At 50.2% G+C, this 22,386-nt stretch overlaps 2 protein-coding genes across 4 annotated transcripts in view; one reads left to right on the forward strand and one right to left on the reverse strand.

The window, feature by feature from the left end:
- CDK5RAP1 (CDK5 regulatory subunit associated protein 1) overlaps nt 1–22,386 on the forward strand; it is a 117,582-nt gene that overhangs the window by 13,799 nt on the left and 81,397 nt on the right. The gene's annotated exons all lie outside the window — the stretch shown is intronic.
- LOC132567483 (BPI fold-containing family B member 4-like) overlaps nt 4,342–22,386 on the reverse strand; it is a 40,609-nt gene continuing 22,564 nt past the window's right edge. Inside the window, exons 8-15 of the mRNA XM_060233160.1 lie at nt 21,471–21,692; nt 20,486–20,539; nt 19,201–19,371; nt 17,747–17,814; nt 15,258–15,300; nt 11,523–11,586; nt 9,689–9,765; nt 4,342–4,365 (exon numbers count right to left, since the gene is read on the reverse strand). Coding sequence (XP_060089143.1) covers nt 4,342–4,365; nt 9,689–9,765; nt 11,523–11,586; nt 15,258–15,300; nt 17,747–17,814; nt 19,201–19,371; nt 20,486–20,539; nt 21,471–21,692 — 723 coding nt within the window. The remainder of the gene's footprint in view (nt 4,366–9,688; nt 9,766–11,522; nt 11,587–15,257; nt 15,301–17,746; nt 17,815–19,200; nt 19,372–20,485; nt 20,540–21,470; nt 21,693–22,386) is intronic.

The raw sequence follows: 22,386 nt of genomic DNA on the forward strand, positions 1-22,386 counted from the left end.
AGCAGTCGGGTTAGAACGGAGAAAAGGAGGTACTTCTTCACCCAAAGGGTGATTTAACGTGTGGAATTCACTGCCACAGGAGATGGTGGCGGCTGCAAGCATAGCCAGCTTTAAGAGGGGATTGGATAAAAATATGGAGCAGAAGTCCATCAGTGGCTATTAGCCACAGTATGTGTGTGTGTATATATATATATATATATACTGTGTGACACGGAGTGTTGGACTGGATGGGCCACTGGCCTGATCCAACAGGGCTTCTCTTATGTTCTTATGTGACTCAGAGTGTTGGACTGGATGGGCCACTGGCCTGATCCAACATGGCTTCTCTTATGTTCTTATGTGACACAGAGTGTTGGACTGGATGGGCCACTGGCCTGATCCAACAGGGCTTCTCTTATGTTCTTATGTGACACAGAGTGTTGGACTGGAGGGGCCGTTGGCCTGATCCAACAGGGCTTCTCTTATGTTCTTATGTGACACAGAGTGTTGGACTGGATGGGCCATTGGCCTGATCCAACAGGGCTTCTCTTATGTTCTTATGTGACTCAGAGTGTTGGACTGGATGGGCCAGTGGCCTGATCCAACAGGGCTTCTCTTATGTTCTTATGTGACTCAGAGTGTTGGACTGGACGGGCCACTGGCCTGATCCAACAGGGCTTCTCTTATGTTCTCTGATTCAAAAAGAAGAGTCGGGTATAAAACTGCAATTATTCTCCTTCTCCTCCCTCCCTCCTTTCTCTCAAACACCTGACATTTATTCTATGTGGCCCTTGCATTAAACAATAGAACAAAGCAGTAGACAAGTGCACCTTTAAGACCAACTAACATTCGGAATAAAACTTAGTTGGTCTTAAAGGTGCCATTTGTCTACTGCTTTGTTCTGTTGCTTCAGACCAACACGGCTGCACACTTGGATCTATTTACATTAAGGAAGTTTGACCACCCCGTTCTAATCCATGGTAACCATCCAAGGTGTCTTCTTTGGGACAGGGCCACACATACCAGGTGAGGACAGATTCTGGTATAGGTGGGTGTGGGGGATCCGATGTGGAGGATTTAATTCCAGGCACGAATCTTGGCCCCCTCTGCGGCCTCTTGCTGGGTGACGACAATCAGCCTCGATATAATCTGCAACGGCTGGCGTGTTTTTACGAGCAGAGCACCACCCAAAGCTGCTATTAAGAATGGGAATGATTTAGGGGCTCGGCTCATTAAATAGCAGCTCTGCAGGAATCCAGGAGAAAGGAAGGGCACGTTGGCGAGAAGGGGGAACAAGATCCACTAAAGTGATAGACGGGGCTTGCGATGATGAAGACGAAGACTGCAGATTTATTCCGCATCCTCCTCTCTGAATCAGAGACTCAGAGTGGCTTTTGTTGTTGTTCAGTCACACAGTTGAGTCCGACTCTTTGCCACCCCGTGAACCAAGTCACGCCACACCCTCCTGTCTTCCACCATCCTCCGAAGTCTGCTCAAATTCGTGTTTGTCACATCAGTAACACTATCCAGCCATCTCCTCTTTTGCCCTCCCCTTCTTCTTTGGCCTTCTGTCTTTCCCAGCATCAGGGGCTTCTCCAGTGAGTGCTCCCTTCTCATTGGGTGGCCAAAGGATTTGAGCTTCAGCTTCAGCATCTGACCTTCCAGGGAACAGTCTGGGTTGATTTCCCTTAGGACTGACTGGATCTTCTTGCAGTCCAAGGGACTCTCAAGAGTCTTCTCCAGCACCATATCTCAAAAGCATCTATTCTTCTGTGCTCAGACTTCCTTATGCTCCAGCTCTCACAGCCATGCATTACTACTGGGAATACGATTGCTTTGACTATACGGACTTTTGTTGACAGGGTGATGCCTTTTCCAGAATCAGGATTTTCTCCAGGGAGTGCTCCCTTCTCATTGGGTGGCCAAAGTATTGGAACTTCAGCTTCAGCATCTGACCTTCCAGGGAACAGCCTGGGTTGATTTCCCTTCGGACTGACTGATACACACACACACACACACACACACACACACACACACACTGTGGCTAATAGCCACTGATGGACCTCTGCTCCATATTTTTATCCAATCCCCTCTTGAAGCTGACTATGCTTGTAGCCGCCACCACCTCCTGTGGCAGTGAATTCCACATGTTAATCACCCTTTGGGTGAAGAAGTACTTCCTTCTATCCATTTTAACCCGACTGCTCTGCAATTTCATTGAATGCCCACGAGTTCTTGTATTGTGAGAAAGGGAGAAAAGGACTTCTTTCTCTACTTTCTCCATCCCATGCATAATCTTGTCAACCTCTATCATGTCACCCCGCAACTTTTCTCCAAGCTAAAGAGTCCCAAGCGTTTTAACCTTTCTTCATAGGGAAAGGGTTCCAACCCTTTAATCATTCTAGTTGCCCTTTTCTGCACTTTTCCCAATGCTATAATATCCTTTTTGAGGTGTGGTGACCAGAATTGTACACAGTACTCCAAATGAGACCGCACCATCGATTTATACAGGGGCATTATGATACCAGCTGATATGTTTTCAATTCCCTTCCTAATAATTCCCAGCACGGCGTTGGCCTTTTTTATTGCAATCGCACACTGTCTTGACATTTTCAATGAGCTATCTACCAGGACCCCAAGATCTCTCTCTTGGTCAGTCTCTGCCAGTTCACACCCCATCAACTTGTATTTGTAGCTGGGATTTTTGGTCCCAATGTGTATTACTTTGCACTTGGCCACATTGAACCTCATCTGCCATGTTGACGCCCACTCATCCAGCCTCAACAGATCCCTTTGGAGTTCCTCACAATCCTCTCTGGTTCTCACCACCCTGAACGATTTAGTGTCGTCTGCAAACTTGGCCACTTCACTGCTCACTCCCAACTCCAGATCATTAATGAACAAGTTAAAGAGCATGGGACCCAGTACTGAGCCCTACGGCACCCCACTGTTTACCGTCTTCCACTGCGAAAAAATAACAACGGTTTCTCTCCCCATCTTTGCACCAAGTGGTGGTGAGCTATCCTTCTCCATTTTTGCCTCAGGTGGGTACCCTTCTCCCAGAAACCCCAGAAAAGCCAGGCCAATTACAAATCAAGTTGGGGTGGGTTTTCCCATCACTGCCTCCAACTACTCCTGCAGCAGCTCAATGGCCTAGGACCTGCCTACCTGAGGGACCATCTCTTCCCACACGTCCCCCAGAGAGCACTGAGATCGGGAACTCAAAACCTCCTGGTTGTCCCCGGGCCAAAGGAAGCCCGTTTGAAAGCTACAAGGGACAGGGCCTTCTCCGTAATGGCCCCATCCTGGTGGAACCAGCTGCCGGAAGAGGTAAGGGCCCTGCGGGACCTTGCCCAATTCCGCAGGGCCTGTAAGACAGCCCTCTTCCGGCTGGCCCACAACTAACCGGCACTGAACACCGAACACTGAACTTGAAATTGACCTTGAATTGAGTGTAGCTTTAAGACCGCTGTATGATTTTAATGTTTATGTATATAACAAATGCCTAGATTTTTAACTATAAATTATGAAATGTTAACTTTTAATGCTTAATTTTATATTTTATGTTAGTTTTACATGTTGTAAGCCGCCCTGAGCCACCTGGTGGGAAGGGCGGGATATAAATCACAGATAAATAAATAAAAATAAAAATTCTCTCGGAACGGCTGCGCTTGAGAAACGACCCTGTTTTTTGCCTGGCAAGAAAGAAAAGGCCTGCAATAATTAATTATCTTTCTTCTGACAAAGTCGATAGAAATCCCCCGTGTCGGGCAGCAGCAAAGGAAGTGTGTCGCTCCCATTTATATCTCCACCCTCGGGCTCCATTAGGAGCTCAGATCAACCTGTTAATAGCCTCCTCAGAGGAGATCGTTAATTTATTCATCCTTTCATAACTGCCGGATGGGCTTTCCCCCCTTCTTTTTGGTCTTTTTAGCTGCTGCAGCAAGCGCAAAATCCAAGAGACTCAGCCGCTCCAAATGCAGGGGAGGCAGAAACTTTTATTGAAGTCAGTGAAGCAAGAAGCGCAAAATATACATGGGCTTGCGCACACCTTCAAACACGGCAAAGGTTCTAGTTCTGTGGACTAGATCACCCTGGAGGTCCCTTCCAACTCCATGATTCTCCGATTCTACGCTCTCTGAAGCCTGCTGTCCACAGAAATCGCAACTGGCTCTTTAATGGACTGATGCAAACACTGCTTGGAACCGCTTGTGCTGGAAAGCAGGGCTGCTTGCGCTGGGGTGTGGGGGGGAAAGAGGCCTTGTTGAAAGGGATCCAAAGGGGAGGGTGAGCAGTGCCCCCCCTGCTGTGGAATGGACCTTCCCGTCTTGCTCTTTCTGCACCTCTCCTTTGCGAGTTGCATCATGCAGACAGCACAAGCAGATCCTGACGGAAAGAAAGAACAGACATTTTTGTTGGAAGATGCACAGAGCTCAATAATAAGAAAAAGATGAAGATATTGGATTTATATCCCGCCCTCAACTCCGAAGAGTCTCAGAGCGGCTCACAATCTCCTTTCCCTCCCCCCCCCACCACAGCAGACACCCTGTGAGGTAGATGAAGATATTGGATTTATATCCCGCCCTCCACTCCGAAGAGTCTCAGAGCGGCTCACAATCTCCTTTCCCTTCCTCCCCCCCACAACAGACACCCTGTGAGGTAGATGAACATATTGGATTTATATCCCACCCTCCAGTCTGAAGAATCTCAGAGCGGCTCACAATCTCCTTTACCTTCCCCCCCCACAACAGACACCCTGTGAGGTAGATAAAGATATTGGATTTATATCCCGCCCTCCACTCTGAAGAGTCTCAGAGCGGCTCACAATCTCCTTTCCCTTCCTCCCCCACAACAGACACCCTGTGAGGTAGATGAAGATATTGGATTTATATCCCACCCTCCACTCTGAAGAGTCTCAGAGCGGCTCACAATCTCCTTTCCCTTCCTCCCCCACAACAGACACCCTGTGAGGTAGATGAAGATATTGGATTTATATCCCGCCCTCCACTCCGAAGAGTCTCAGAGCGGCTCACAACCTCCTTTCCCTTCCTCCCCCACAACAGACACCCTATGAGGTAGATGAAGATATTGGATTTATATCCCGCCCTCCACTCTGAAGAGTCTCAGAGCGACTAAAAATCTACTTTACCTTAACCCCCACAACAGACACCCTGTGAGGTAGATGAAGATATTGGATTTATATCCCGCCCTCCACTCCGAAGAATCTCAGAGCGGCTCACAATCTCCTTTACCTTCCCCCCCCACAACAGACACCCTGTGAGGTAGATGAAGATATTAGATTTATATCCCGCTCTCCACTCCGAAGAGTCTCAGAGCGGCTCACAATCTCCTTTCCCTTCCTCTCCCCACAACAGACACCCTGTGAGGTAGATGAAGATATTGGATTTATATCCCGCCCTCCACTCCGAAGAGTCTCAGAGCGGCTCACAATCTCCTTTCCCTTCCTCCCCCACAACAGACACCCTGTGAGGTAGATGAAGATATTGGCTTTATATCCCGCCCTCCATTCCAAAGAGTCTCAGAGCGGCTCACAATCTCCTTTCCCTTCCTCCTCCACAACAGACACCCTGTGAGGTAGATGAAGATATTGGATTTATATCCCGCCCTCCACTCCAAAGAGTCTCAGAGCGGCTCACAATCTCCTTTCCCTTCCTCCCCCACAACAGACACCCTATGAGGTAGATGAAGATATTGGATTTATATCCCGCCCTCCACTCTGAAGAGTCTCAGAGCGACTAAAAATCTACTTTACCTTAACCCCCACAACAGACACCCTGTGAGGTAGATGAAGATATTGGATTTATATCTTGCTCTCCACTCTGAAGAATCTCAGAGCGGCTCACAATCTCCTTTCCCTTCCTCCCCCCCACAACAGACACCCTGTGAGGTAGATGAAGATATTGGATTTATATCCCGCCCTCCACTCCGAAGAGTCTCTGAGCGGCTCACAATCTCCTTTCCCTTCCTCCCCCACAGAAGGCACCCTGTGAGGTAGATGAAGATATTGGATTTATATCCCACCCTCCACTCCAAAGAATCTCAGAGCGGCTCACAATCTCCTTTACCTTTCTCCCCCACAACAGACACCCTGTGAGGTAGATGAAGATATTGGATTTATATCCCACCCTCCACTCCAAAGAGTCTCAGAGCGGCTCACAATCTCCTTTCCCTTCCTCCCCCACAACAGACACCCTGTGAGGTAGATGAAGATATTGGATTTCTATCCCACCCTCCACTCCAAAGAGTCTCAGAGCGGCTCACAATCTCCTTTACCTTCCTCCCCCACAACAGACACCCTGTGAGGTGGGTGGGGCTGGAGAGGGCTCTCACAGCAGCTGCCCTTTCAAGGACAACCTCTGCCAGAGCTATGGCTGACCCAAGGCCATTCCAGCAACTGCAGGTGGAGGAGGGGGGAATCAAACCCGGTTCTCCCAGATAAGAGTCCACACACTTAACCACTACACCAAACTGGCTCACCAGCGGTAGCAAAATTTTGTTGCATCATAATCCATAAGGGAAATTATTTGGGAGAGTCTCGATTTCACTGACTGACTGATAGGGTGGCCAGGTCCATTTCAAGAAATATCTGGGAACTTCGGGGGCGGAGTTAGGAGACATTGGGGGTGGAGCCAGGAGCAGGGTTGTGACAAGCATCGTTGAACTCCAAAGGGAGTTCTGGCCATCACATTGAAAGGGACTGCGCTCCTTTTAAATGCCATCCCTCCACTGGAAATAATGAAGGACAGGGGCACCTTCCTTTGGGGCTCACAGAATTGGACTCCCTGGCCCTATCTTTTTGAAACTTGGACAGCATTTTGGGGAGAGACACTGAATGCTATGCTGCAAATTTGCTCCTTCTACCTAAAAACACAGCCCTCCCCAGAGCCCCAGATACCTGTGGATCAAATCTCCATTATACCTATGGGAATCCTTCTCCATATGGAATAATAGAGTTCCCAGCAGACATTTCCGCCCCCCCCCCGCCCCGCCTTCTGATGACCCTAAAGCAGGGGGAGTGTCTCCAAACCGGGGGATCCCCTGCCCCCACCTGGGGATTGGCAACCATAATTTATAAGTTGTGGTGTTGTCTTCCTTTATTGTGCTGGTCTTTGACCGTAATAAATGTTGGAAACAGAGAGGTTTTCCCTCCACCGCCTTCATTGCCATCTCTTTGGCCTCCTGTTTTTGCAGGACATCCTGCATCAGTGGATTCTGTACCACAACCCACCTGGTTAATTCTCACACTCATGCTGAATCAGACACTTGGTCCATCAGGGTATCGTCTACTCAGGTGAGAAGGAGGGGTTTAGGAAGAGATCTTTCCCATCACCTCCTGCCTGGCCCTTTCAACTGGAGATGCCGGGGATTGAACCTGGGACCTTCTGCATGCTAAGCAGAGGCTCTTCCACTGAGCTATGGCTCCTCCTCCTGGCTCTCTAGGGTCTCAGGCTGAGGTCTTTCCCATCACCTCCCGCCTGGTCCTTTTAACTGGAGATGCTGGGGATTGAACCTGGGACCTTCTGCATGCCAAGCAGAGGCTCTTCCACTGAGCTATGGCTCCTCCTCCTGGCTCTCTAGGGTCTCAGGCTGAGGTCTTTCCCATCACTTCCTGCCTGGTCCTTTTAACTGGAGGTGCCGGGGATTGAACCTGGGACCTTCTGCATGCCAAGCAGAGGCTCTTCCACTGAGCTATGGCTCCTCCTCCTGGCTCTCTAGGGTCTCAGGCTGAGGTCTTTCCCATCACATCCTGCCTGGTCCTTTTAACTGGAGGTGCCGGGGATTGAACCTGGGACCTTCTGCATGCCAAGCAGAGGCTCTTCCACTGAGCTATGGCTCCTCCTCCTGGCCCTCTAGGGTCTCAGACTGAGGTCTTTCCCATCACCTCCTCCCTGGTCTTTTAATGGGAGATACTGGGGATTGAACCTGGGACCTTCTGCATGCCAAGCAGAGGCTCTTCCACTGAGCCATAGCTCCCCCTCCGGGCTCTCCAGGGTCTCAGGCTGAGGTCTTCCCCATCACCTCCTGCCTGGCCCTTTCAACTGGAGATGCCGGGGACTGAACCTGGGACCTTCAACATTCCAAGCATGTGCTCCGTCAAGGGACCACAGCTCCTGCCTCGTACTGACTTTCTGCTCATGCACTAAGAATTGACTGTGCTTCTGAAGCATTCTTGCCGTGCTTTGAATGTATGAATGTTAAGCTAGACAAAGCTTCAATGTGAAACGAGGAAGACTGAGTGCTACCTCATTGTGCCAAGCCATTATTGGAGCATAGCTGAGCATTAAGAACGTAAGAGAAGCCGTGTTGGATCAGGCCATTGGCCCGTCCAGTCCAACACTCTGTGTCACACAGTGGCCAAAAAAAAAACCCCAGGTGCCATCAGGAGGTCTACCGGTGGGGCCAGGACACTAGAAGCCCTCCCACACTGCCCCCCTCCAAGCACCCAGAATACAGAACATCACTGCTCCAGACATAAGGAAGCCATGCAAGATTAGGCCAATGGCCCATCCAGTCCAACACTCTGCGTCACATAAGAACATAAGAGAAGCCCTGTGGGATCAGGCCAGTGGCCCACCCAGTCCAACACTCTGTGTCACATAAGAACACAAGAGAAGCCATGCTGGGTCAGGCCAATGGCCCCTCTAGTCCAACACTCTGTGTCTCATAAGAACAAAAGAGAAGCCATGCTGGGTCAGGCCAATGGCCCCTCTAGTCCAACACTCTGTGTCTCATAAGAACATAAGAGAAGCCCTGTGGGATCAGGCCAGTGGCCCCTCCAGTCCAACACTCTGTGTCACATAAGAACATAAGAGAAGCCCTGTTGGATCAGGCAAGTGGCCCCTCCAGTCAAACACTCTGAGTCACATAAGAACATGAGAGAAGCCCTGTTGGATCAGGCCAGTGGCCCCTCCAGTCCAACACTCTGTGTCACATAAGAACATACGAGAAGCCCTGTTGGATCAGGCCAGTGGCCCCTCCAGTCTAACACTCTGTGTGACATAAGAACATAAGAGAAGCCATGCTGGGTCAGGCCAGTGGCCCATCCAGTCCAACACTCTGTGTCACATAAGAACATAAGAGAAGCCCTGTTGGATCAGGCCAGTGGCCCCTCCAGTCTAACACTCTGTGTGACATAAGAACATAAGAGAAGCCATGCTGGGTCAGGCCAATGGCCAATCCAGTCCAACACTCTGTGTCACAGTGGCCAAAAAACCCCAAGTTCCATCAGGAGGTCCACCAGTGGGGCCAGGACACTAGAAGCCCTCCCACACTGCCCCCCCCCCAAGCACCCAGAATACAGAGCATTACTGCCCCAGACATCAGAACATAACAGAAGCCCTGTGGGATCAGGCCAATGGCCCATCCAGTCCAACACTCCGTGTCACACAGTGCTCCAAAACTCAGGTGCCATCAGGAGGTCCATCAGTGGGGCCAGGACACTAGAAGCCCTCCCACTGTTGCCCCTCCCAAGCGCCAAAAATGCAGAGAATCCCTGCCCCAGAGAGAGACCACAACCATCAGTTTCCCTGGCATCAGTTTCCATGACAGCTATGGAAGGAAGACTTTATGGCACTGCATTCTTAACTCTCCTCCTCAAACCCTCCCGAGGCACCCCCACCCCCCCGTCCCAGTCTCCAGGAATTCCTGACGACAGAGTTGGCAACCCCGTGGGGACAGAAGCACTTACTTCAATGACATCGACGTCTGCATTGTTGAAATCGATGTCCAGCAGTTTGGGGAGAGGGATGCCGCCTCCCAGCACACCTGCAAGCAGAAAGAAGACCCTCCCTTGGATTTCCAGACAAGAGGAGACTGGGGGGCTGGTGATGGGGTCTGTCCTTTCTTACTGCATTCCCTCCCACCAGTTGTCACCTCAACCCAAACCTGCGGGTAGAGTCTGGGGTTTGGCTTGGGCAAAACCCCAGAGGGGCATGAAGAGTTCTTGTGAAGCTAACAACATTAACGGCGGGGGTCTCCAGTCTTTTTGTGTCTGCAGGCACCTTTGGAATTCCGATACAGGGTTAGTGGCATAGCCACAAAATGGGTGCCATAAAATGGCTGCCACAGGAGCTGGAGCCAGTCATAAAATGGCTGCCACCGGAGGTGGAGCCAGTCATAAAATGGCTGCCACAGGAGGTGGAGCCAGTCATAAAATGGCTGCCACCGGAGCTGGAGCCAGTCATAGAATGGCTGGCACAGGAGGTGGAGCCAGTCATAAAATGGCTGGCACAGGAGGTGGAGCCAGTCATAAAATGGCTGCCACCGGAGGTGGAGCCAGTCATAAAATGGCTGCCACAGGAAGTGGAGCCAATCACAAAATGTCCAAGGGTGAGGTTGTACATAACTCTACCAGTAACTTTCCCACATTGCAGGCAAAGGTTTCATTTAACAAGCTGCCTTTTAAATTGAACATTTTTTTTAAAATATATATATTTCTTTACATACACACAAAATAAATACGTATTTTATTGTTGAATGTTTCATTGTAAATTGCTCCGAGCAAAACTTTTTTGTGTAGAGAAAAATCCCAGCAGGAAGGCATGTTAGGCCACACCCCCTGACATCACCATTGTTTCACACAGGGTTTTTTCCCTAGAAAAAGCCCAGCAGGAGCTCATTTGCATATTAAACCACACCCCCTGATGCCAAGCCAGCCATAATTGCATTCCTGTGTGTTCCTGCTCAAAAAAGCCCTCTCTCTGAGACTTTATACACAGGAAAAGGTGTGGTATAAACATATAATAAATTAAAAAATAAAAATAAGTATATATACTGAGCTATCTAAGAAACCAACTGTCGAGAGAGACTCTTGCCATTAGTCTGGGAGTACTTTCATTTCCCACTGTCTCTGTTTTGCACCACTACTATCTCTGTGTAATGAATGAAGCATTCCTTTTGCCTAGTCTCTGAGATGGCCAAGGTCGTCTCTGTCTGATTATGTTCTCACCTGCAAGGGAAAGAACTACTGGAGGAGGGACTGTTCGCGTCGCGCCTTAGGTTTGAAGTGTAACGGTTTAAGTTTGATCTATAAGCAGAGGACACTTGTCTGCCGTAGCCAGTTTTCGCAAGGCTCACCTTGCTCTAACCTGTCATGTATCAATAAACAGCTATTGTCGATCCTTTAACTGTTGGAGACTTGACACCTACATCTGGCAGTATTTGTCTTTATTTTGAAGGCATCTAACCTGCCTATTCCCTTTACATGAGCCGGGCAGAAGCACCATCTGCTTGGTGGGCAGCGGAACAACGGCACCAGGTTGGCGGGCGCACACAGATACCGTGTAGCGCGGGATGGTGTGCTGGGAATGCTCCAAGGGCTTTAAACATTTCGCTCCCATTTGACCTGCAACATTTTTTTTGAAGTTGCAGATCTGAGCCTTTTGTTTCACCAAATGCAAACCACAGCCTTGTTAATTCCCCTGTCCCCGCACCCATCCAATTTCAGTCCAAGGGCAAGGATTTCGGGGCAGAGCTTAAAGATGCCAACATTTAAACAGTAGTAGTTGTAAGGTCCTCCTTACTGTTCATGGCTGGAAGGAAAGCGATCTCGAAAATCTTGCCAACCAGTCCCTCCAGGAGTGAAACCTGTGTCAACAAGAGAAGTGGTTGAATGTCCTCATCTTATCCAGGGGCGATAAATTCCTGCAGACCTCCCCACCTCCCACCTTTCCCAGTGACTGGATTTAACAGCGCCTACATTTTAAAGCTGACACACTTTCAGTTACTCTGAAAGACCTTCTGGGCTCTGAATTCTTGAACGCGGAGTGAACTCCAAGAGTTATTATTTGCTGCAAACTTTCCCTAGCATCCAGAAAAGCTTCCCCCCCCCCCTCCCTGGGGCCTAGGGTTGCCAAGTCCAATTCAAGAAATAACTGGGGACTTTGGGGGTGGAGCCAGGAGACTTTGGGGGTGGAGCCGGGAGACATTAGGGGTGGAGCCAGGAACAAGGGTGTGACAAGCATCATTGAACTCCAAGGGAGTTCTGGCGATCACATTGAAAGGGACCGCACCTTTTTCAATGCCTTCCTTCCATAGGAAATAATGAAGGATAGAGACACCTTCTTTGGGGGCTCATAGAATTGGACCCCCTGGTCCGATCCTTTTGAAACTTGGTGGATATTTTGGGAAGAGGCACTAAATGCTGTGCGGAAAATTTGGTGCCTCTACCTTAAAAAACAGCCCCCCTCCTGAGCTCTATATACCGCAGATCAATTCTCCATGATTTTCTATGGGAATAAATCTCCATAGGGAATAACAGAGTTCCCAGCAGACATTTCCCTCCCAACCCCCCGCTTTCTGACGACCCTGGAGCGGGGGGAGGGCCTCCAAACCGGGGGGTGGAGTCAGGAGACATTGGGGTGGAGCCAAGATCAAGGCTGTGACAAGCATCGTGGAACTCCAAAGGGAGTTCTGGCCATCACATTGAAAGGGACCGCACACCTTTTCAATGCCTTCCTTCCATAGGAAATAATGAAGGATAGGGGCACCTTCTTTTGGGGCTCATAGAATTGGGCCCCCTGCCCCCACCTGGGGATTGGCAACCCTATTGGCAACCCTACTTGTAAGCTGCCTTGAGCAAGGCCCAGAAGACAGCATAAAGATGTCTGAAGCGATACAGAGATGCAGCTCGCTCCCATCAGAGACCCAGACCGCCTGCAGCTTCCTGTTGTGCTCACCGCACCAGGAAGTCACCAGGAAGGGTTGCCAATCACCAGGTGGGGGCAGGGGATCCCCCCCCCCCGGTTTGGAGGCCCTCCCCCCGCTCCAGGGTTGTCAGAAAGCGGGGGGAGGGGAGGGAAATGTCTCCTGGGAACTCCATGATTCCCTATGGAGACTTATTCCTGTAGAAAATAATGGAAAATTGATCTGCGGGTATCTGGGGCTCGGGGGGGGGGATGTTTTTTAAGGTAGAGGCACCAAATTTTCCGCACAGCATTTAGTGCCTCTTCCCAAAATATCCACCAAGTTCCAAAAGGATTGGACCAGGGGTCCAATTCTATGAGCCCCAAAAGAAGGTGTCTCTATCCTTCATTATTTCCTATGGAAGGAAGGCATTGAAAAGGTGTGCGGTCCCTTTCAATGTGATGGCCAGAACTCCCTTTGGAGTTCAATTATGCTTGTCACACCCTTGTTCCTGGCTCCACCCCAATGTCTCCCGGCTCCACCCCCAAAGTCTCCTGGCTCCACCCCCAAAGTCCCCAGATATTTCTTGAATTGGACTTGGCAACCCTACCTGGTTTGGAGGCCCTCCCCCCGCTTCAGGGTCGTCAGAAAGCGGGGGGAGGGGAGGGAAACGTCTGCTGGGAACTCTGTTATTCCCTATGGAGATTTATTCCCATAGAAAATCATGAATTGATCTGCGGGTATATGGGGCTATGGGGGGGGGGGGCTGTTTTTTAAGGTAGAGGCACCAAATTTTCCGCCGAGCATTTAGTGCCTTTTCCCAAAATATCCACCGAGTTTCAAAACGATTGGACCAGGGGGTCCAATTCTATGAGCCCCAAAAAAGAAGGTGTCTCTATCCTTCATTATTTCCTATGGAAGGAAGGCATTTAAAAAGGTGCGGTCCCTTTCGATGTGATGGCCAGGACTCCCTTTGGAGTTCAATTCTGCTTGTCACACCCTTGTTCCTGGCTCCACCCCCAAAGTCTCCTGGCTCCACCCCCAAAGTCCCCAGATATTTCTTGAATTGGACTTGGCAAGCCTATCACCGTGACTCTTTTTTTTCAGCTACCCAGTTGCAAATAGAACGTTGCATGTGCACAACTGACCCTGCTGTTTCAATGTGTCGCTCCCACATGCCAGCAACATGCATTAACACGTTAAGGCTGTCAAACTCCTGCTGTGGGGCAGGAGATCCCCCGGTTTTGGGGCCCCCAACCTTAGGGTTGCCAATCCCCAGGTGGGGGCAGGGGATCCCCCGGTTTGGAGGCCCTCCCCTCGCTTCAGGATCATCAGAAAGCGGGGGGAGGGGTGGGAAATGTCTGCTGGGAACTCTGGTATTCCCTATAGAGATTTATTTCCATAGAAAATCATGGAGAATTGATCCACGGGTATCTGGGGCTCTGGGGGGGGCTGTGTTTTGGGGTAGAGGCACCACATTTTCAGTATAGCATCTAGTGCCTCTCCCCAAGATACCCCCCAAGTTTCAAAAAGATTGGACTAGGGGGTCCAATTCTATGAGCCCCAAAAGAAGGTGCTCCTATCCTTCATGATTTCCTATGGAAGGAAGGAAATGAAAAGGTGTGCCGTCCCTTTAAATGTGATGGCCAGAACTCCCTTTGGAGTTCAATTCTGCTTGTCACAGCCTTGATCTTGGCTCCACCCCTAATGTCTCCTGGCTCCACCCCCAAAGTCTCCTGGCTCCACCCCCAAAGTCCCCAGATATTTCTTGAATTGGACTTGGCAACCCTACCCAACCTGCTGGAACAGAGCGGACTGCTGGGAGAATCCCTGCCCCCAAAGACGTGCCCAGGGCGATGATGTCACCCAGAAGTCACGCTTGGGATACTCTAGCATTTGGGGTAAAACTCTATGGTACCATAGAGTTTTAACCTGAATCCTAGAGTGTCCCTGGTACGATGACGTCACTTCCGCCACAGCCAAGGTAGGATTTTGCAACCCTGGAACACATTAATATAACACACTAACAGAGTTCTCTCACAATTCTTGAGAGAACCGCTTGCAACATTTCTCCCTAGCAATCAGGAAAACACCACAGGAACACACAAAGGTCTCCAGCTCTCCGTACAAGCTTATGCATACTGCGGTTGCTTTTTTGCATTGCTTTATCAATGAGCATTTCTGCATCACGAAGAAACGGCCCGAAGGAGCTGAGAGCCGCGTCTGAACCAAGCGCAGACACAAACCGTTTTCCCACACAGCTTACCTCGGAGCGATGTCCCTCTTCACCGCGCAGCGTCTGCTCGGATTTCCCACCATCTGCTCCGCAGAAGCAGGAAGAGCCCGTGGCTTTTGTGTCGCTAACGTAAACTGGGTTTTAGCGCTTTACATTTGTGACGCAGAAGCCCCGGCGCTTCCTGCTCCTCTGGAGCAGTTGGTGGGAAATCCGAGCAGACGCTGCGCGGTGAAGAGGGACGTCGCTCCGAGGTAAGCTGTGTGGGGAAACGGTTTTCGTCTTTCACGGTTAAACCAGAGTGAATGAGATGTGAAAAGCAGTGCAGATAGGGAAGTCAGAACAGTAGAGGGACAGCAGCAGAGACATCTGCTGCTTAACCCTAAATTGGCATCCTTACATCAAATTTCCCAACGGACGAAGATGTCACGGTGATGTGGGTTCTGTGAAAACAAAAGGGAACGTTCAAGGGAGAGTCAGACAATCCAGCACCCAGCTGTTGAGTTTATCTAAGAACATAAGAACATAAAAGAAGCCCTGTTGGATCAGGCCAATGGCCCATCCAGTCCAACATTCTGTGTCACATAAGGACATAAGAGAAGCCCTGTTGGATCAGGCCAATGGCCCATCCAGTCCAACACTCTGTGTCACATAAGAACATAAGAGAAGCCCTGTTGGATCAGGCCAGTGGCCCCTCCAGTCCAACACTCTGTGTCACATAAGAACATAAGAGAAGCCCTGTTGGATCAGGCCAGTGGCCCCTCCAGTCCAACACTCTGTGTCACATAAGAACATAAGAGAAGCCCTGTTGGATCAGGCCAGTGGCCCCTCCAGTCCAACACTCTGTGTCACATAAGAACATAAGAGAAGCCTTGTTGGATCAGGCCAATGGCCCATCCAGTCCAACACTTTGTGTCACATAAGAACATAAGAGAAGCCCTGTTGGATCAGACCAATGGCCCATCCAGTCCAACACTCTGTGTCACATTAAGGACATAAGAGAAGCCATGTTGGATCAGGCCAATGGCCCATCCAGTCCAACACAGTGGCAAAAAATTTTATATATACACACACACTGTGGCTAATAGCCACTGATGGACCTCTGCTCCATATTTTTATCTAAACCCCTCTTGAAGGTGGCTATGCTTGCGGCCGCCACCACCTCCTGTGGCAGTGAATTCCACATGCCAATCACCCTTTGGGTGAAGAAGGACTTCCTTTTATCCGTTTTAACCTGTCTGCTCAGCAATTTCATCGAATGCCCACGAGTTCTTGTATTGTGAGAAAGGGAGAAAAGTACTTCTTTCTCTATTTTCTCCATCCCATGCATTATCTTGTAAACCTCTATCATACTCTATCTACTATATCATGTCACTGCTATACTATATGTCATCTACTATACTGTGCTGGTCTACGACTACCGCAAACAATTGATTTGATGGTTGCTTACTGTCATTTCCCGCTCTTTTACCAAAGCGCCTGGCGTGGCTTGGGGAAAAATTAAAATATTAATCAACTCTAAAGCTTCAAAGCCTGCTGGGAAATCAGCAAAATGCAGCTGTGCACCGATAAAACACACAGCAGTCCAGCTGTTCAGTCCCGGAAACAATAAAAGCCAGAAAGGCGAGGAAATGAGTAATGAAAAATAAAGATACAATAATAATGCCATCTGTCTTCGCGACCTAGGATTGGTGGCCCTGAGTCCAGAGACCACAGAGATCAGTTTTCCTTGAAGAAAATGGCTGTTTTGGAGGCGGGACTCTCAGCCATTACATCTCTGGTGAAGAAGAAGAAGACTGCAGATTTTATACCCCGCCCTTCTCTCTCAATCAGAGACTCAGAGTGGTTTGGTTGTTATCAAAAGATTTCAGGTTTTCACGACTGGCATCATCATTAGGGTTTGTAGAATCTTTCGGGCTCAAGTGCCGTGTTCTACTGGAGAAAGTTTTCCTTCCAGACGTTTCATTCTCAACTGCGGAGAACATCCTCAGTGGCGTTGCAGCCGGAGCAGGCGCTCTGACCTTCTTGGCTGCTGTGCATTGAGTGAGGCCAGGGCTGCTGGAGAGCTGCTATTTCTAGGCTGGAGGGGGTGTGGTGAGAGGGCAATTGGTTTGTGAATGTGCCCATTGTTTGGTTTGGTTGTTGTTGCTCAGTCGCACAGTCGAGTTCGACTCTTTGCGACCCCATGGACCAAGTCACGCCAGGCCCTCCTGTCTTCTGCCATGCTCCGAAGTCTGCTCAAATTCGTGTTTGTGACATCAGCCACGCTGTCCAGCCATCTCCTCTTTTGCCGTCCCCTTCTTCTTTTGCCTTCTGTCTTTCCCAGCATCAGGGTCTTCTCCAGTGAGGGCTCCCTTCTCATTGGGTGGCCAAAGTATTGGAGCTTCAGCTTCAGCATCTGACCTTCCAGGGAACAGTCTGGGTTGATTCCCCTTAGGACTGCCTGGTTGGATCTCCTTGCAGTCCAAGGGACTCTCAAGATTCTCCTCCAGCACCACATCTCAAAAGCATCTATTCTTCTGCGCTCAACCTTCCTTATGGTCCAGCTCTCACAGCCATACATTACTACTGGGAATACCATTGCTTTGACTATATGGAATATTTATTTATATTTATTTATTTAGGGAATGGGAAAGTCTCCTGGCTCCACCCCCAAAGTCCAGTAACTTATCAGTAACGCTGTCTAGCCATCTCATCTTTTACTGCCCCCTTCTTCTTTTGCCTTCTGTCTTTCCCAGCGTCAGGATCCTCAATCTCCTATATCTTCTCCCCCCACAACAGACACCCTCATGGGTGCTCCATTTCTACACGCTCTGATTCCAACTTCTCCTTGGCCGAGGTGTGAAGCAAGGGATGAGCATCTGTATCAAGGGGGTGGGGTGTACTCACTTGTCAAGCTCCACAGCAATCTTCAGCTTGTTGTCTTCGACAGAGAACTTGGCCATCAAAGATGTGTCCTGTCATGAGAAAGCGGGAACATCTTAGAGTTGCCAATCCCCGGTTGCGGGCAGGGAATCCCCCGGTTTGGAGGCCCTCCCCCTGCTTTAGGGTCATCAGAGCACTTCATTATACCCTATGAAGACCAATTCCCATAATGCATAATGGAGAATAGATCTGTGGGTATTTTGGGCCTGGGGGGCTGTTTTTTTGAGGTAGAGGCACCACACTTTCAGCATAGCATCGGATGCCTCTCCCCAAAATACCCTCCAACTTTCAAAAAGATTGGACTGGGGGATCCTATTCAATGGGCCCCAAAAGAGGGTGCCCCTATCCTTCATTATTTCCAGTGGAGGGAAGGCATTTAAAAGGTGCCCACAGTCTCTTTAAATGTGATGGCCAGAACTCCCTTGGGGGTTCAGTCATGCTTGTCAGACCCTTTGCTCCTGGCTTCACCCCCAAAGTCCTCAGATATTCCTTGAGTTGGACCTGGCAACTCCAGAACAGGGGTGTAAAACATGTGGGCCGGGGGCCAAATCAGGCCCCCAGAGGGCTCCTATCAGGCCCCCAAACCACTAGCTGTCATTTGCTTCCTTCTCCCTCTCTTGCTTCCTTCTGCATCACAACTTGCTTTGCCAGGCTTGCTTAATCGCACAGGAGCAATAGAGCAAAGCTCCTCCCTTGGGGAGGAAGTGGGAGAAGGAGAGCTTGCTTTGCCAGGCTTGCTTAATCGCACAGGAGCAATAGAGCAAAGCTCCTCCCTTGGGGAGGAAGTGGGAGAAGGAGAGCTTGCTTTGCCAGGCTTGCTTAATCGCACAGGAGCAATAGAGCAAAGCTCCTCCCTTGGGGAGGAAGTGGGGGGAAGGAGAGCTTGCTTTGCCAGGCTTGCTTAATCGCACAGGAGCAATAGAGCAAAGCTCCTCCCTTGGGGAGGAAGTGGGGGGAAGGAGAGCTTGCTTTGCCAGGCTTGCTTAATCGCACAGGAGCAATAGAGCAAAGCTCCTCCCTTGGGGAGGAAGTGGGGGGAAGGAGAGCTTGCTTTGCCAGGCTTGCTTAATCGCACAGGAGCAATAGAGCAAAGCTCCTCCCTTGGGGAGGAAGTGCGGGAAGGAGAGCTTGCTTTGCCAGGCTCTCTCAATTGCACAGCAGAACTACTGTGCCAAGCCTCCCTGCCTTCTGTTGGCTGAGGCTCAGCAAGCCAGGGAGGTGGATTCGGCTGAGTGTGTGTGTTTGCCTGTGTCCTTTATAAAGTTTATATCTCCCTGACCTGGCATTACATTTTATGACAAGGTCGAGATCCGGCCCTCATAGCAAATAAGTTTGACACGCCTGCGCTGAAAACATCTGAAATCAGGTCCAAGCTACTTCCTTAAATCATTTCTCTCCGGCTGTTTCACAGAACTCACAACGCTCAGGGCACAGAGGGACTGGTGAGCATCGTTCGGCTTAGACGCCAACACTTCGGCAACGGCGGTGAGATGAATGAGGCCCTTGTCTTTCTCCAGTTTCACGGTGGGGACATCAGGGACAGACACCTTCAGGATGAGAGCCCGTGGTTCTGGGAACATCTGGAACACCTGTGGGTAGCAGGAAGGAGGAAATGGAGCATGTGGCATTGGCCTGCATGGGCGTGTGACGGAACGGCCCTGGTTTGCCTACCAGACCCCGTTCCGCTTTTTGGAGGGAGCTATTTCTCCTCCGGCCACTTGGGCTCGCTGCCACCACCTGCTCAGTCTAGGGGTTCGGATTGAGAGGAACAGGACTCCCAATCCCCCTCTCCAGCTCTGAGGCCAGGCCTCAAGGTCCTCTGCCACCCTGTACTTGGGTATCACAGAGACCACAGCACTTCTTCGGGGAACCCCTGGAGGATTGGCACCTTATCCAACCACAGGCCTTCCCCTTTTCCCCGGGGCCCCCTTCATAAAGCGCGGTCTAAAGCGGTTGGGGATCTATGTGGTACAAAGTTTGACTGCCAGCATTCAAAACAGTAAAAATATTTAATTAGAAGAGAAAAAGAAAAGAAAAAAAAAAAAAGCAGTTGCATGTAAAAGTTTAGCACAGCACCCGAGCAGCAACCAGAATGACAAATAAAAGGTGGATTTAAACACATCCTCCCGTCCCTGGTCTAAACTTGCCCTGCCTTGTGGATGACTTACTCGGTCTGACTGCCTGGAGTCCTCTCCCTCTTGAGAAGGCCTCTCCCACAGTCAGGAGCCCACAGACTGACAACCTCTCTCCTTGCGGGCCAGCCGAGAACTTTTCCCGCCTCACTCCAATAAAACAAAAGAACTTCCTGCCCCTCTAGGAGGCTTTCCCCCTAGAGTTGATGGTTTAACTCCGGAAGGGGGGAGGGAGTGAAGGGAAGGCTAGGCCACAAAGCCTGCCTTAGCAGTTTCATGTTCCCTCCCAACCAAGCACCACCATTAACTAAGATGGCGTTTCTCCACAGGGCAGCCTGCTAACCTTGGCATTGTCAGTCATGCCAAGCCAAGAGGTGCAGGCTCGATCTTAGATCTCGGTCTTCTACCCGCCCCTCCAGCCCTGAGAGGTTCTAGTTGCTCAGAAACACTTTCTACTCAGGCTGTTTGGATTCTCGAGCTCCAAACCAAGCCAACTCCCACCCAAAGATCTTGCAACAGGGCTTCCGTGTAGCACTTAACAGCAGGTGGTACCCAAACAGAGTGGACTTACCGCTGGAATCAAAGCCCCAAGAGTTGATGTGGTCAATGGAGGAAGTTCAGGGAACTAGTGAAGAGATAGAACACATGAATACTGGAAAGCTGCCTTATCCTGAATTAAACTTTTGTCCCTTTCTCACAATACAAGAATTCGTGGACACTCAAAAGAAATTGCTGAGCGGTCGGGTTAGAATGGATAAAAGGAAGTCCTTCTTCACTCAAAGGGTGATTGACACGTGGCATTCCCTGCCCCACGAGGTTGGGGGTGGCTGCAAGCCTAGCCAGCTTCAAGAGGGGAGTGGATACACATCTGGAGCAGAGATCCATTGGTGGCTATTAGTCACAACGTATTTTTGGAACTCTGTCTGGGGCAGTGATGCTCTGCATTCTTGGTGCTTGGGGGGGGGCAGTGGGAGGGCTTCTAGTGCCCTGGCCCCACTGGTGGACCTCCTGATGGCACGGTTTATTTGGTCACTGTGTGACACAGAGTGTTGGACTGGATGGGCCATTGGCCTGATCCAACATGGCTTCTTTTATCTTCTTCTATGGAGAAGAGGACCATCAGTGGCTATTAGCCTGAGAACTGACAGCGCTTGAAATGTCAACATATCATTGCTTGCCTCATCTAGTAATTTAAATTTGTATTGTTTTTGCAGTGTTGACACTGTTGCCCCCCCACCCCAAGCACCAAGAATACAGAGCATCACTTGCCTCAGATAAGAGTTCCATCAATATCCTGTGGCTAATAGCCACTGATGGTCCACAGGGTGTTAGGGAATTTGAAAGCCACACCACACGTGTGAAAGAGCCACAGTTTGACCACTTTTGAGCCACAGTTTGGCCACTCCTGTGCTTGGCCATCATACCTTGACTTCATCTACAGATCAAGAGCGTCGTCGCTAGGAGTTCGACCTTCCCCTGTTTTCCCGGGTCCCTCTGTCTCTCCCCACCTCCCCGATGTTCCAGGTCCTTCCTGCAGCCTGAGCCTCGCTACTCACCATCCCATCCGAGATGTCGATGTCGAGGGCCCCTTGCTTCTGCAGGACTGCCAGCACTGAGCTGAGGAAGCTGACGGAGAGTCCCAGCTGGGAATTGGTTGAATCAGCCATGGGAGGCATGGGGGGCATTGGAGAAGCTGGCCTCTTTGGTGGCAACGGCATAGCTTCCGGCTTGCCCAGCGGGTAGTCAAGAAGGGGACCAGCCACCTGCCCCACCACAGTCTGGAAGGGAGAGGGGAGACAATTAGAAGTTGCAAAGTGTTGTGTCCTAGGTTCAAATGGGCGAACTGTTACTTTTGGAGGGAAGCCGAACAAGCCAGAGCTTGAACTCCACACCAGGGTTCCAGAGAAGTCCTAAGCGTGCCCAATCAGGGCAAGGATTGAAACATAAGTAGCCAATCAACATCCAGGCTCATACTGTACCCTGATAGGCCCTTAGGGCCCTGTAAATAGCCAATCCGTGTAGATAGTTAAGGACCAATCAGAAGGGGGCAAGAATTGTATAAAGGAGCGGGAAGTTTGAACAGTGTGTGTGTTCCTGAAGTAAAGCTTGCTGAAACCACTCTCCGACTCTGGTCTCTTACTGCGCCGACCCCAGTACTTTACACAAAGAATGCTGGGAGAGGACGTCCGTCTTTGGTCCCTCTTTGCATCTAACCTGCGTAGCGATAGAAATCTGGTTTGGGCAGGTTGTCTGGGTCATCCCACGATCCTCAACTTTTTTGACCCTGTGGGGTTCTGACACAGAGTCCTGGGCGCAACAACAAAATGTCTGCCACCGGAGGCGGGGCCAACCGCAGACCGGGAGAGAGGTTATGCATAACGAAGAGTAATCCCCGGAAAGTGATGACATGGTGTGTCACCTGCGGTAGGCAGCCTTCCCTCCATGTTCCTGAACCTCAGAAAGGTTGCGGAG

This window comes from Heteronotia binoei, chromosome 2 (genome assembly GCF_032191835.1).
Source record: "Heteronotia binoei isolate CCM8104 ecotype False Entrance Well chromosome 2, APGP_CSIRO_Hbin_v1, whole genome shotgun sequence".
In the NCBI taxonomy this organism is placed as follows: domain Eukaryota; kingdom Metazoa; phylum Chordata; class Lepidosauria; order Squamata; family Gekkonidae; genus Heteronotia; species Heteronotia binoei.